The sequence below is a fragment of the Salvelinus sp. IW2-2015 genome, unplaced genomic scaffold, assembly GCF_002910315.2.
Source record: "Salvelinus sp. IW2-2015 unplaced genomic scaffold, ASM291031v2 Un_scaffold86, whole genome shotgun sequence".
NCBI lineage: Eukaryota > Metazoa > Chordata > Actinopteri > Salmoniformes > Salmonidae > Salvelinus > Salvelinus sp. IW2-2015.
Window position 1 is genome coordinate 828645 of NW_019942515.1, and position 12439 is coordinate 841083.

At 42.6% G+C, this 12439-nt stretch overlaps 1 protein-coding gene across 3 annotated transcripts in view; it reads right to left on the bottom strand.

Annotated features, from left to right (window-relative positions):
- LOC112068144 (tubulinyl-Tyr carboxypeptidase 2-like) overlaps nt 1-12439 on the bottom strand; it is a 42169-nt gene that overhangs the window by 19154 nt on the left and 10576 nt on the right. The window contains exons 2-6 of one of the 3 annotated variants that reach the window (XM_024135195.2): nt 11923-12011; nt 11241-11297; nt 10706-10780; nt 6201-6582; nt 4162-4280 (exon numbers count right to left, since the gene is read on the bottom strand). In XM_024135195.2, coding sequence (XP_023990963.1) covers nt 4162-4280; nt 6201-6582; nt 10706-10780; nt 11241-11297; nt 11923-12011 — 722 coding nt within the window. Of the gene's footprint in view, nt 1-4157; nt 4281-6200; nt 6583-10705; nt 10781-11240; nt 11298-11922; nt 12012-12439 lie in introns of those variants that run through there. The other 2 variants (XM_024135196.2, XM_024135197.2) reach the window with 2 other exon arrangements.

Here is a 12439-nt window from a genome sequence, read left to right on the forward strand (position 1 = left end):
AATAGGATAGATGGGCTATAGGCTGCGGTATAGGTCAAATGTGATAGTTTGCCTATAACCAGCCTGAGTAGGCCTATAACAGTTTGGCCGGTATAGTCCGTCATTGTAAATAAGAATTTGTTCTTAACTAACTTGCCTAGTTAATAAAGGATACATTTWWAAAAAATCTGCATCATAAAAGCTGATAGTATTTCAACCACATAAAATATGCATCCAAGCTGAACTTAAATCTTATCAGAAACGTATTGGGTCATTTTCACAGCATTCTATTTCCTTACAACTGGTCAAACTGATATAATTTTATTTTTATTTTTTATTTCACCTTTATTTAACCAGGTAGGCTAGTTGAGAACAAGTTCTCATTTGCAACTGCGACCTGGCCAAGATAAAGCATAGCAGTGTGAACAGACAACACAGAGTTACACATGGAGTAAACAATAAACAAGTCAAAACATGGTAGAAAAAAAAGAGAATCTATATACAATGTGTGCAAAAGGCATGAGGTAGGCAATAAATCGAATAATTACAATTTAGCAGATTAACACTGGAGTGATAAATCATCATAATTAGGAAACTTTGCACAGAAAACATTTCCCATATTTATTTTTTTTGCATTTTCTCCCCGGTCCCTAATGTCTTTGCTACGCGAAAGATGCAGAGATGAAAGAAAGAACTTTACCGACATTATTCTGCTGAGCAAGGGTTTATTTAGTCTTCTAGGGCAACATATACTGACAGAAGAGAAGCTACATGTATCTAATTATAGACAAGTTAACTAACAAACAGCCTACCAAAATGTCGGAAATTATAAGCAGGAACATATATAAATTAGGCAAAAAATCCTGCACACCCTGTAAAAAAAATCATTCCGCTCTCTCTGACTGTTGCCTACAGCACATGTTCAATATTTGCGTGTTAGGGTCGGGTGCACATATAGTCGTTATTTGTGTGATGGGTTATTAGCAATTGCGGGAGGGTGTGGGTGAACAAACAGCTGAACCACGCACTTATGTGTGTTTATTTGTATCAACAACTTCAAGATCTAGTTTGGTTTTAAATAAAGTATCAGTGAGAGTGGATGAGTCTCTCTTCCAGCCTCTATCTCGTCAGAAGCACTAGCTTGACAACACTTCCAGTCCTGTTCCTCTGTCTGTGTCTCTGTGTGACACACTCAGTCAAAAGCAAACTTAAATATAGCCAAGAGGAATTATGAGAGTCCATGCATAAATCCCAGGATGCCTTCTGCACAGGCTTGAGGTAGAAGTTGTCCTTCACCAAAGATCTACGACCAGATTACACTAGCCCCCTTCCTAACCTTAACCAATCGAGGATGAGACAAGATCTGATATGGGGGGGGATGGGCAACATCTTCTACACTCCACAGTGCAAGTATCCCAGCAGCCTCTCTGTCAGGGCAGGATCCTCCATCCTGAATCCTCCGACAGTTCTGGTGATTGATAATAGGAGAGGACACTTCCCTTCTATAAGACACACTCCTCTGGGCTGACTGAGGTTTTCAGATGTTGTCAGCAGAACTTCTTCCTTCCTCCCTCCCTCTGCTCGGCAGGCTGTCATAATACTGCTGTGCTGTCAGAATGGACCGTCAGCCCAGCCAAGCCGCTGAGTTAGGTCCTCCATCACGACACATACTGTGGTGTACACTCACGCGTAGGCTACATACCACTGGAATGCACATTGCACACATTCACTCCCTCACCCCCACACACATACTGAAGCTAGTGTGCTTCCACGTTAACTCCAACTTAACCATGAGCTGTTCACCCAGATCAGCCAATGTCCGTATCTACTCTAGTGCTGCTGCTCAGCCCCCTGTTTCCTCTAACTGGCTGCTGCAGCTGATAAGAATATGACAGACTGAACTCTTCCTGAACTGGGATCTTTAGCCAGGAAGCAAGGCAGGAAAAGGGGGTTTAAGGATAAGAGAAGAGCAATCGTCTACAGTAAACATCTAACTTTCGTAACTCCTTAACCCCTTACAATCGTGGGAATTGGCCTATATGGATAGGGGTAGATTGAAATGTTTCTTACAGACTAAATATTAAATTCATATGCATAACAATGGTAGCAATTGAACGTGAACAGTTTGAAGATAATGTGAAAATTATTAGACCAAAGGTGAGTGCACATCAGTTCACCTGACACAACACTGAATCCAAACATTACACAGTTGATTTGATGTGCATTTTAAATTTACTGTACTTTTTGCCGCATTTGTTGATAATACTCTAGATACATCCAGTAACATGATTAGACTATTCCTGGAAAATGTGCAGTAAGTATTCTTACTCCTGACAAAATCTGCCATTTTCAACCCGTATATGGGTACGAGTGTAAAGGGCTACAGTCAGCAACTTCAGTAAGTGTGTCAGGGTTCCATGCCCAGCTAGCAAATAACGTTTTGAGAACCATATTTTTCTTATAGCTTGGTGAAAGCCTAGTTGTCCAATGATTATTTGCATACAAACTTCCTACAAAGTTCTGGGAATGGTGCAAGATAGTTGCTTGGCTTTGGAACATTCAGCACATTTAAGGAACTTGACAAAATAACAATTTTCTTGGTATTTCATTACTTTAACAGAACGTTTCATAAAATGTGAAACATGGTTAAATTGAATTACATTTTTGGTAATGTTCTAGGGACGTTCTCCAACTGGTTTGACATTGGGAATGTTCTCAAATAATTCAGAGAAGGTAAAGAAACAATGTTCTTCTGTGGGAATTTCAGTTCTTCAGCATAATGTTTTCTACAGGTTTCCTCATGATTCTAATTAATTCATTAAAGTAATGATCTCAGAACGTTGAGAGAATATTAAGAAACAACATTATTCTGCGGGAATTTCAGTGCTTCAGCATAATGTTTTCTGCAGGTTTCAGCATGGTTCTACTTAAAGTCATGCTCTCAGAACATTAACAAAACTTTCCATAAAAACCACAAGAAAACATTAGTAACGTTCAAAGAATGTTCAAAGAATGTTTAAAAAAATATATACTTTCTATTCTCAGCATAAACAAAACTCTCTCTATCCTCTATCTTGTTAATTAAGTGTGTTCAGGAATGTTGGCTGCTCCCACTAATTGGCCACACCTGATCTTAATGAGTGCTTGCTTCCTTTGAAATGGGGTCTGTTGAATAGACTCAAATTAACAGCTTTGTATGTGTAAAAAAATGGCATGCTAGCTCCATCCTGGTGGCGCAGTGGACTAATTCCATGGAGAGAGAACAGTAGATCACAGGTTGGAATCTCACTGACGCCGTGCCACAATAAAGAAGAAATGTGTTTGCATTATTATTATAATGCCTAAGCAAATTAATTTTCATTAGTCCTATATGCACTTGGAGTTCAAAACAGTTAACCCAAATTAAGCTGGCAGTTATTAAAAGTCTCAATTGAAACATTCAGTGAATGTTTTAAGGAAGTTATTCAAAAACCTCAAAATAAACTATTATTCACTCACAACGTTAATAAAAACCTCCCAGGAAAATGTTCAGGGAACCATAGTACAAAGTTTTCAGAACCTCCCTGCAACCTTAAAATTAACATTCCCAGAAAAGGCTACATTTCACTTCCATTCTCAGACCATTCTCAAAAGCATTCTGATTTACTGGTCAGGAAACGTATTGCTTCATTCCAAGAACCAATGGAAAACCAAAAACATACGTTCCCACAACTTCCAAGGAACCAAATGTGCTAGCTGGGTGCCCTCATTGATATAAAAAGAGGATGAAAAACATGGCATAGACACACAGCCAATTCATCTCTCTCTAACATCATAGCGTCTAGCCAAGAAATCAAGATGGGATATTGAGAGGTTTTATAGTTGTGATGATCAACAGTTGATATGAATTATTAATCTCACTCATGCATATCCAATCTGATTTGCTTTAGATTCATTTACTTTTAATTAAAACCTGCCCAACTTTCAATTAAATCTCTAAGAAAAGATTTAAATTAACTCTAATCTCAGGATTCTTGACCATAAAACATTAAACTAATGATATCCAGGAAACTTTCTTCAAAAGTAACCTGATGTGACCTCTTCCTAGTTGTTAGGGAGTGTTGAGATGTTAATGTAAAACAATCTAAGAAAGGCCATTCCCCCTTCCACCTTTTGTCTCCGATTGATCCCAAGGATACTTACGACTTGTCTCTCCGGTGGATGTGGCGTCTTTGGGGGCTGCTCTGTCGGCGGTGGGGGGAGAGAGACTTGCCTCTGGTCCGTTCTTTGATGGGAGACTGGGCACTCGATGACTTCAGGATCTGAGATAAAACAACAGAATAAGACTTAGGAATCTAATGTATAAGATCCGGTTTGAGCTGCAGTTTCTTTACTGCACTAATAAGTGTTGTTGGTTTTGTTTAAAGCTGCAAGCTACAGGAGGAGTTGCTTTAAAAAACATCAATTAGCAGACATGTTCACCATTCAGTGCCATGGGGCTGGGGAAATGAAAAGTTCCACTTCAATAAAGAGAGCAGTTGAAGAAGTTAACTTTTAATGACACAGTGGGATCTCAGGGACATAGTGAGTAAAGGCGCCATCTATGAATCAATGTAGGGAGAAGAGGAGAGAGGATGACGACACTGTGAGGAGTGGAGAGACTTTGGAGAGGAGAGCCGAGAGTGTCTCTCTTCATTAGTAAAAACACTAACAGACAGTAATGAAGACAGCCTCCCAGGCAGTGCCCTCATTAACGTGATGATACCCCATTAACCCAATCAGCCCACTAGTCAACTCTCTCTGCAAACTCAATTACCCACGGGGCTCACACCGGCACATATAGGCCGTTTTTAGGCACACACACAGGCAAAAACACACAGGCACACATGCACACATGCATGCAAGCACACACACACACACTACAGGCACTGAAAGAGAGACTAACATATTACTAACATCCACTGTTTGGTTAGCAGAATTCGAGTTTCAGGGTCACCCTGTCCTGTTAGAAACCTAATGAGAGCTCACTGCTGACGGACAGTCCGGAGGAGACTGGAGAAGAATTATGAAAAGGATTTCCTGGAATGAACAAACAGGAAGCAGCTCATATTCCATGCTCTAGAAACCACATGCAGCTGAGAGCATAGGCAGGATGTTAGTCATACGATTGGTGATAGACATAAGGATGTGTGTTGTAGTGGGGGAGGGTTAAAGGACAGACAGTGCTCTGCTATATTGTATAAAATGCAAGCTTTCTGTCTGTGTTGTGCATAGAAGACACACTAGATGAATTTCCCGAATAGCCTTTGAGGATTATCACTGTAAAATTATTCCTAGATTGATTCCTTCAAATGAGAAAAGTGTTTTTACACTAATGTCCCTATTACTAGTTCTAAAAAGGAAAAGGGTCGTAGGTGAGTTCTTCAGCATCCAGAAATATCTATATATACACTGACACATTTTCGGTATGTACGTGAACTATGCACAGCTGACGAGAGGTCAAATACAGAGGTTAAGGCTGTTTCTCCAGCGCTGGGCAGCTGGGAACACATGACCTACATTTACTGTTGCTGTGATAGTCAGACGCACCATCTTACTACCATCCCCCACCAACCACCACGCTACAGCTGAGTCAGATAAATCTGGGAGATGTGGTCCAACCAGCCAGCTTCTCTGTCTTCTCTCTCTCTCTCTCTCTCTCTCTCTCTCTCTCTCTCTCTCTCTCTCTCTCTCTCTCTCCCCTCTCTCTCTCTCTCTCTCTCTCTCTCTCTCTCTCTTCCACTGAGGGGAACTCTGGCCTTAATTATCCCTGACGGTTCATATTACACCCATCGCCCCTCCGTGGTAGCCGCCCTGGTTTCAGACGGGGAACAAAGGGGGAATTCCATGACATGATGCCGTTCCAGACGGAGGCCAAGCCAAAGCAACACAAACGAGTTGAACGCTCCTTCAGGGATGACCTCGGATCAGTCGACTAGAGAGCGTATCTATTGTGTTGAACATTTTCAACCTAACAGAGTTCAAGGGTACAGTATACTGTACCCTAAAATTCAGAGTATTTTTCAAAGGTGAAATATAGTATTTGGGCATCCACAGGGTTACATACAGTGTTGTAGATACTAAACGGGGGAAATGTATGAAAGGAGGGCAGTGAGGCGTCAAGTAATCAAGTTTGACACATATGACCTCTCATGTCTGCCTAGAGGAGAAAAATGTGAGAAAGTAGGACAACAACATGTCACCTTCATCCTCATGTCTCGGCCATGTTTCTCCAGCTCCTTCCTCATGTCCTCTCTCCCTAGGCGGGCGGCGTTGAGCACCAGGTACTTCCACTCGATGGGCTGGAAGACGTGCGGGTCGTGGGGCACGTACAGGCCGATCTTCACCTTCTTCAGCGTGTGCTGGTAGCGGCGGTACGAGTCCTCGAACTCCATCACCAGCTCGCTGAGCGTGCGGAAGGTCAGGGCCTTGTCCATGAGGTCTTGGCGGCGGCTCATGCCCAGCGTACCATAGCGTCCGTTGCAGTAGACGCCCAGCACCACGTGGTGGAAGTGGTTCCCTGAGAACTGGGTCTTGAAGCTGATGGGGAACCGCTCCACCGACGTCAGCCCGTTGGTCAGGTATCTGGGGTGACCATGGTCAAGGACGTTAACTGGCATCATTAGCAACAACAACAGTTTCGGGGAATTTAATCCTGTCTACTAAATGGTTGTAATTATATACACAGGAAGAGAAAGCGAGCGAGTGAGAGAGAAAAAAGAAAGAAAGAAATTTATAAGAAGGTCAAAGCAAAAGCATCATGGTTGAAGGGGCTAGCATCAGTAGCATAACCAACAACTACTTTCCAGAGATTTAATACTCCCTAATAGTCTCCTGAATGGTGATCACTTGATGTTTACGAGAGAGGGAAAGAGAGAGAGAGAGAAGGACGTATCCAAGCCAGTGTTAAGCCCACTCACAAATTCATTATATTATTTTCCATTAACTCATTAGCTAACTGGCATTGGCTGTTTKATTAATGGAGTAGCAGATTTAGTAAGAATGGCTTGTCTTTGAACCCAAACACAGCCACACTCACGATATCTCTAAATCAAATCAGCTAATGGAGGGAGTGAATGAGAGGGCTTGGAGCTGAGAGGTGTAACAGTCATTGCTTCAGTTTCATTACAGCAGACAGACTGTAGTACATCTCTGCACATCATAGGATGGGATACTATCACAAAACAGATACATTTCTTTCAAATGAAATTTGAGGATACATTATATGCATATTTCATTCGAAAGTAGCCAGACACTCAAAGACTGTTTTTCCTAAAAGTCCCAGGAATAAATAGCTGTGGTGTCCCAACGTGGCATCTAGTGTCTCACACAATGCACATCAGGCTAGCCTCTCCCTGGGGCCTATACTCTGTATGTGGCTCCCCAGAACTCTTATGTAACTGGCCTGTGGATCCACTGCAGCGTGGCTGTGCGGCACACGATGCGGCAGATTTGACAAATCTGGCCTGCCCAGGAGAGAGGAGGGCGGAGGGGGATACGGCAAGCTTGGAGATGGGTTATCTGGGACTGTCCAGGTCCCGAGGCAGTAGAGGCACTATAGTGACACACACAAGAATATGAAACTCCACGGTGTGTGTCAGTGACCTAATGACCAGTAAAAAGCAACTGACTGGCCTGAGAAAGGGTCAATCAGATCAGAGTTTGACCCACTACCAACCATTAGCCTCAGCAGTACTCTGTGATAATGACCTCATCATCATCCAGACATATATTATGCATCTATGATCAATGATCCACTCATCCGTATCATCATCAGTAATGTTGTCGTCTCATGTTTTCAATAAGCAGGCTGTTTTCATGGGCCCTCACTCTGCAGTGTTGTGCAGTAACAATAACACAAGCTGGCTGCTACTGTGGTTGAGATAATACATTGGATCTGAGAGAGGGAGCACATTTCAGCATCAACTGACTGGTTTGTGGCTTGGATCTGTTTCCTCTCAGCTACCAGCTACCAGCAACCATCTATTTTAATTTTTTTATCTCTCCACGCCAAGCCCTCTCAATGGCCAGAGCACCTGTCCGTCATCTTCACATCCCGCCCGCCCGCCCACCCCTAACATCACAGCACTGTACTTTCATTAAATAATCATAGGGGCCAGCCGACCAGTTTAACAGCTGCAATAGGGATTCCCTTCCACAACATACATAGTTAAAAGGCATCTTTGTAGCGTCCGTGTACTGTCACGAGTCATGTTTCACAAGYAAGATGCCTGTAGAGCAATATTCACAGAGGAAGCCTCAACTAAATAAAGTGGGCTTATCCCATTTGAAGAAGAGAGCTCTTGAGGTTTGAGAGAAGAGTGACAGGTATTATTTAAGATCACCACAGGACAGGAAGCATCATGGAAGGAGGTTATGGTAGTTGACATCAACACTTTGGTCAGTTACACTCTGTTTTCCCATGAGAAACAAACCCAACGTTGGGAGAATACAGACATACAGCAGAAATAATCCCCCTCAGAAAGAAGACTTTTTTCTGACACCTTGTTTTTTCACAGAGTAGGGAGCGCAGTGCGGCGTCGGCTGCAGATAGTTGGTGTGATTATTCATTGAGGCGGCAGTTAGAGCAACAGAAAAAAACGAAAGCCCCTCTGTCCTCCCCTGTGGTAGCTGGGTCTGTCTACACTGACTCACTCACACACACACACATACTGTACACACACACAGAGTCCCCCCATTGCTTCTCCTTAATGAATGCCCCATTAACTAACTACAAAAATATCACATATTACCAATGATGCAAGGCATGTGATCCACCCCAACCCCAATAGTAGCATATTTCCTCTTATCTGCCACCAGGTAAGAGCTCTTTCCATCACCTGGGGAGGATTATTGTTGCCATAGAAACCAAGCAAAGCGACGTGTTTACTAGCTCCAGCAGTACTAGCTCATGCTGCTTTGACACCTGAGCTGGGCAAACTCCAGGGAAGCGTTGCAAATATTAATGACACGCCTGTTAACTGCCCCCTAAGCCCTTCTCCAACAGAACAGCATATCTCTAGGTATATGGCAAACACTCTGTCAGTGTTTGGTAGATTAAGATACATGCTTGCTCGGTCGCCATGATGCTGTGTGTGGAAGATGGCCCAGAGTAAATATGATCCACGATGCACCACTGTGTGGTCAAGAGGAGGGTCAGCACTTTAGTAAAACCATCTGCTTCCCCTCTTAAAAATGTTTTTTAAAACCAAATATCAATCATTAAGTGAAAGGCAAAACCAACTCACAATAAACATCTAAAAATTCTGTTAGGACAAGACTGCCATTGACCCCTGATCCAGCACATTCACTGTTTTCTGAAGTACTAAAATGATATGCCCTCACTTACCCTAATTCTTTGATGTTCTATCAATCCTCGTAACAGGCAACGACAAAAAATCGGTTTAAATGTGTGACAATAATAAGAGCATACATAGTTCCATTACAAATATGTCCAAGACCTGATGAAACAGAGTTACTCATAATTACTCATAAACTCTGTTTCTCCTCTCTGCGATACGCATCTTAGGCTACTGTACTCAGAACCTCTTATCTGTAGTAGAGGAATCTGCCTTGGGTGGACCTACTAATGCACCACGTTACTGGTGGCCTCAGCTCAACACAAAGACAAGGCTGAAGTAGTTGATCTGGAGGGAAACATAGGTTGTATCATAAGAAAACACGAGTATACAACACTCCATCGACTAAACCATTCACAGAACAAAACTAAGAGCCATGCTGTAACAACTAAGTCTCTCATTTTTCTCACTGTTAATAATGCATGAACTGAGTGTTGTCGGTGAGTATCTGAACATATCAACTGGTTTTGTATCTTAGCATACAGCTTGGCTGGCTCTTTCATCTAGGAGACCAGAGAACGTCTGTTGCAATTCAAAGCATCATTGAGCTTATCATCTTTGTCAATGAGGGTTAACAGGTTCGGTCTCACCTGACAGACTTGGACTTGAGCCTATGACATCTCACTGGGCAAAAAACTGGCCGAATCAACGTTGTTTCCACGTCATTTCAACCAAAGAATTCAATGTGATGACGTTGAATCAATCCAACTGATTGGATTTGAAAAAAAGTAATTAACGTAAGAGAATTTGGTATTTATTTTTAACCTAAATCCAATGACATGATGACATTTAATTAATTATTTCATATTGAATTCAAGTTAGTTGACAACTCAACCAAATGTAAATGAAAACTAGATGTTGAACTGACGTCTGTGCCCAGTGAGATAAACCGAGAGAAAAGCCTGTCAAGTCAACAGACACAACAGACACAGCCTTTTTCTTCATGATACCAGCCTGCGGTTTTGACTGAGGATAAACCTGTGCCCATGAGAAAGATCAGGCTTGGACGTGACAGTAATCGTTTGTGAAAAGGCCCAGCAGCCAAGCAGCTCTAAATGGCAATGTGCGAGACGCTGCAGAAACTTTGCTCTGCCTGCCTATATGCTAGGAGGGAAGTTACATTTTGAACTTTCAGACTCTTGTTTCCTAGCAACAGGGGCATCTGTGAGTTTTTTTGGCCTAAGGGGGAATATTAAAGGGAAAGGGTATACCTAGTCAGTCGCACAACTGAATGCATCTAATTGATTTCAGGGGTTTCATCGGGCACCTCAGGACCTGAAACAGATCAGCTCTAACTCCCATCGGTTAATGTGTATCTCTGACTGTGCCTACAGACAAAGAAATGATACATTCCAAGGATGACAGCTTCAAGGCATTTGATTGGAAGAGATTCCCTGATCATTTCTCTCGCAGTCTCCATCAACCTGAAAGAGAACAAAGATGATTGTAGTGAATATTCTTGTTTCATACAAAGTCCCCTTTGGTGCCTTATACAAGCAATGACAAAATGGTGTTATTCAAACAGGATTGACAACAAACCCTGTTTGATTGACTTCAAATGTGTCAAGTACAAGCCAAGTACACTAATGAAAGCACCATCTTCTAAATACGATGACCCCTTTTACATATTTTCGATAACACGTTAAATGTCCTGGCTGTCTTTTCAGAGTACATGCACATTGCATATGTACTCTGGGTAAAGGACACAGCAAGAGGACAGCTATTTTCAACATATGAACTGGCCTATATTCTTCTACAGACAAATGATGTTGTCTCACAGAGTAGTGGGACCTCTCTTCTGGCTCGGTACAGTGGCAGACACAGTAAAGACACAAACAAAAACCAATTGAGATACCACAGAAATGGCCTCACAGCCACACTTACCCACACAATGGTCTGGTTTTCCTTATCTCAAAGAACTGAGTTCCTGTGTGATTGTATCTGACAGACAGTTAAGGGGCATTCAAAGGAGTCTGTAATTATTTACAACGGTTGGGCGAGCGGGGAATGGTGATGTTTCTGATATCAGGTTGATGTAATGTATTGTAGGCTAGAGGTTTATGAATACCTGAGAGAAATTAAACTGTACCTCAAAGACCTCATTTATTACATTTTGTCCCCCTCACTGTCATGTGTCAAGTCTAAATGAAACTAATTTGAAAACTATGGCTATTCTTCATCTGAATGTGTCTCCTGCAGTTAACAGAGTGAAGACTTTAAAGTACTGTGACATTATTTACAGACCCACGGAGCACCTGTAGCTACAGTATGACAGTTGGTGCACCTGCACTCCCCTGGCTACAATCACAACAAATTAAACCCACCTGAAAACGTTGACACAGTGTTAGTTAGCTAACACACTGCATACATACTGTTCAACCCCCAGGGCTCCAGAGTGAATTAAACAGTGTGAAATGTGTCACGGATCTGCAATGAGCTATAGGAGGACACTGTGCCCTAAAAGGAGCTGTGGTTTCTCTCTTCTCAGCGTGTTCTGTGAACGGGGGATGAGAGGAAGATAAGGGAAGGGAGGTGGCAGGTTGCGTGCTCGGCAGGGAAAGGATACTGCAGTGTCTTCATGTAGTTCTGGATGGCCAGCAGCCAGGCAGGGACAGACATGGATGGCTTGAAGTTGGGGACCGATGGCACAGGGTGCTGTGGAATGACAAAGAAAGACTATGTTAGATTGATCTTGGTGGTGGTGGAAACATAAACATGTGGCAATATTGGCTTCCTGTTAAGGCAAGGGCTGATTTCAAGGTCTTAACCTGCTAACCTACAAAGCATTACATGGGCTTGCTCCTACCTATCTTTCCGATTTGGTCCTGTTGTACATACCTACACGTACGCTACAGTCACAAGACACAGGCCTCCTAACTGTCCCTAGAATTTCTAAGCAAACAGCTGGAGGCAGGGCTTTCTCCTATAGAGCTCCATTTTTATGGAATGGTCTGCCTACCCATGTGAGAGACGCAGACTCGGTCTCAACCTTTAAGTCTTTACTGAAGACTCATCTCTTCAGTAGGTCATATGATTGAGTGTAGTCTGGCCCAGGAGTGTGAAGGTGAACGGAAAGGCTCTGG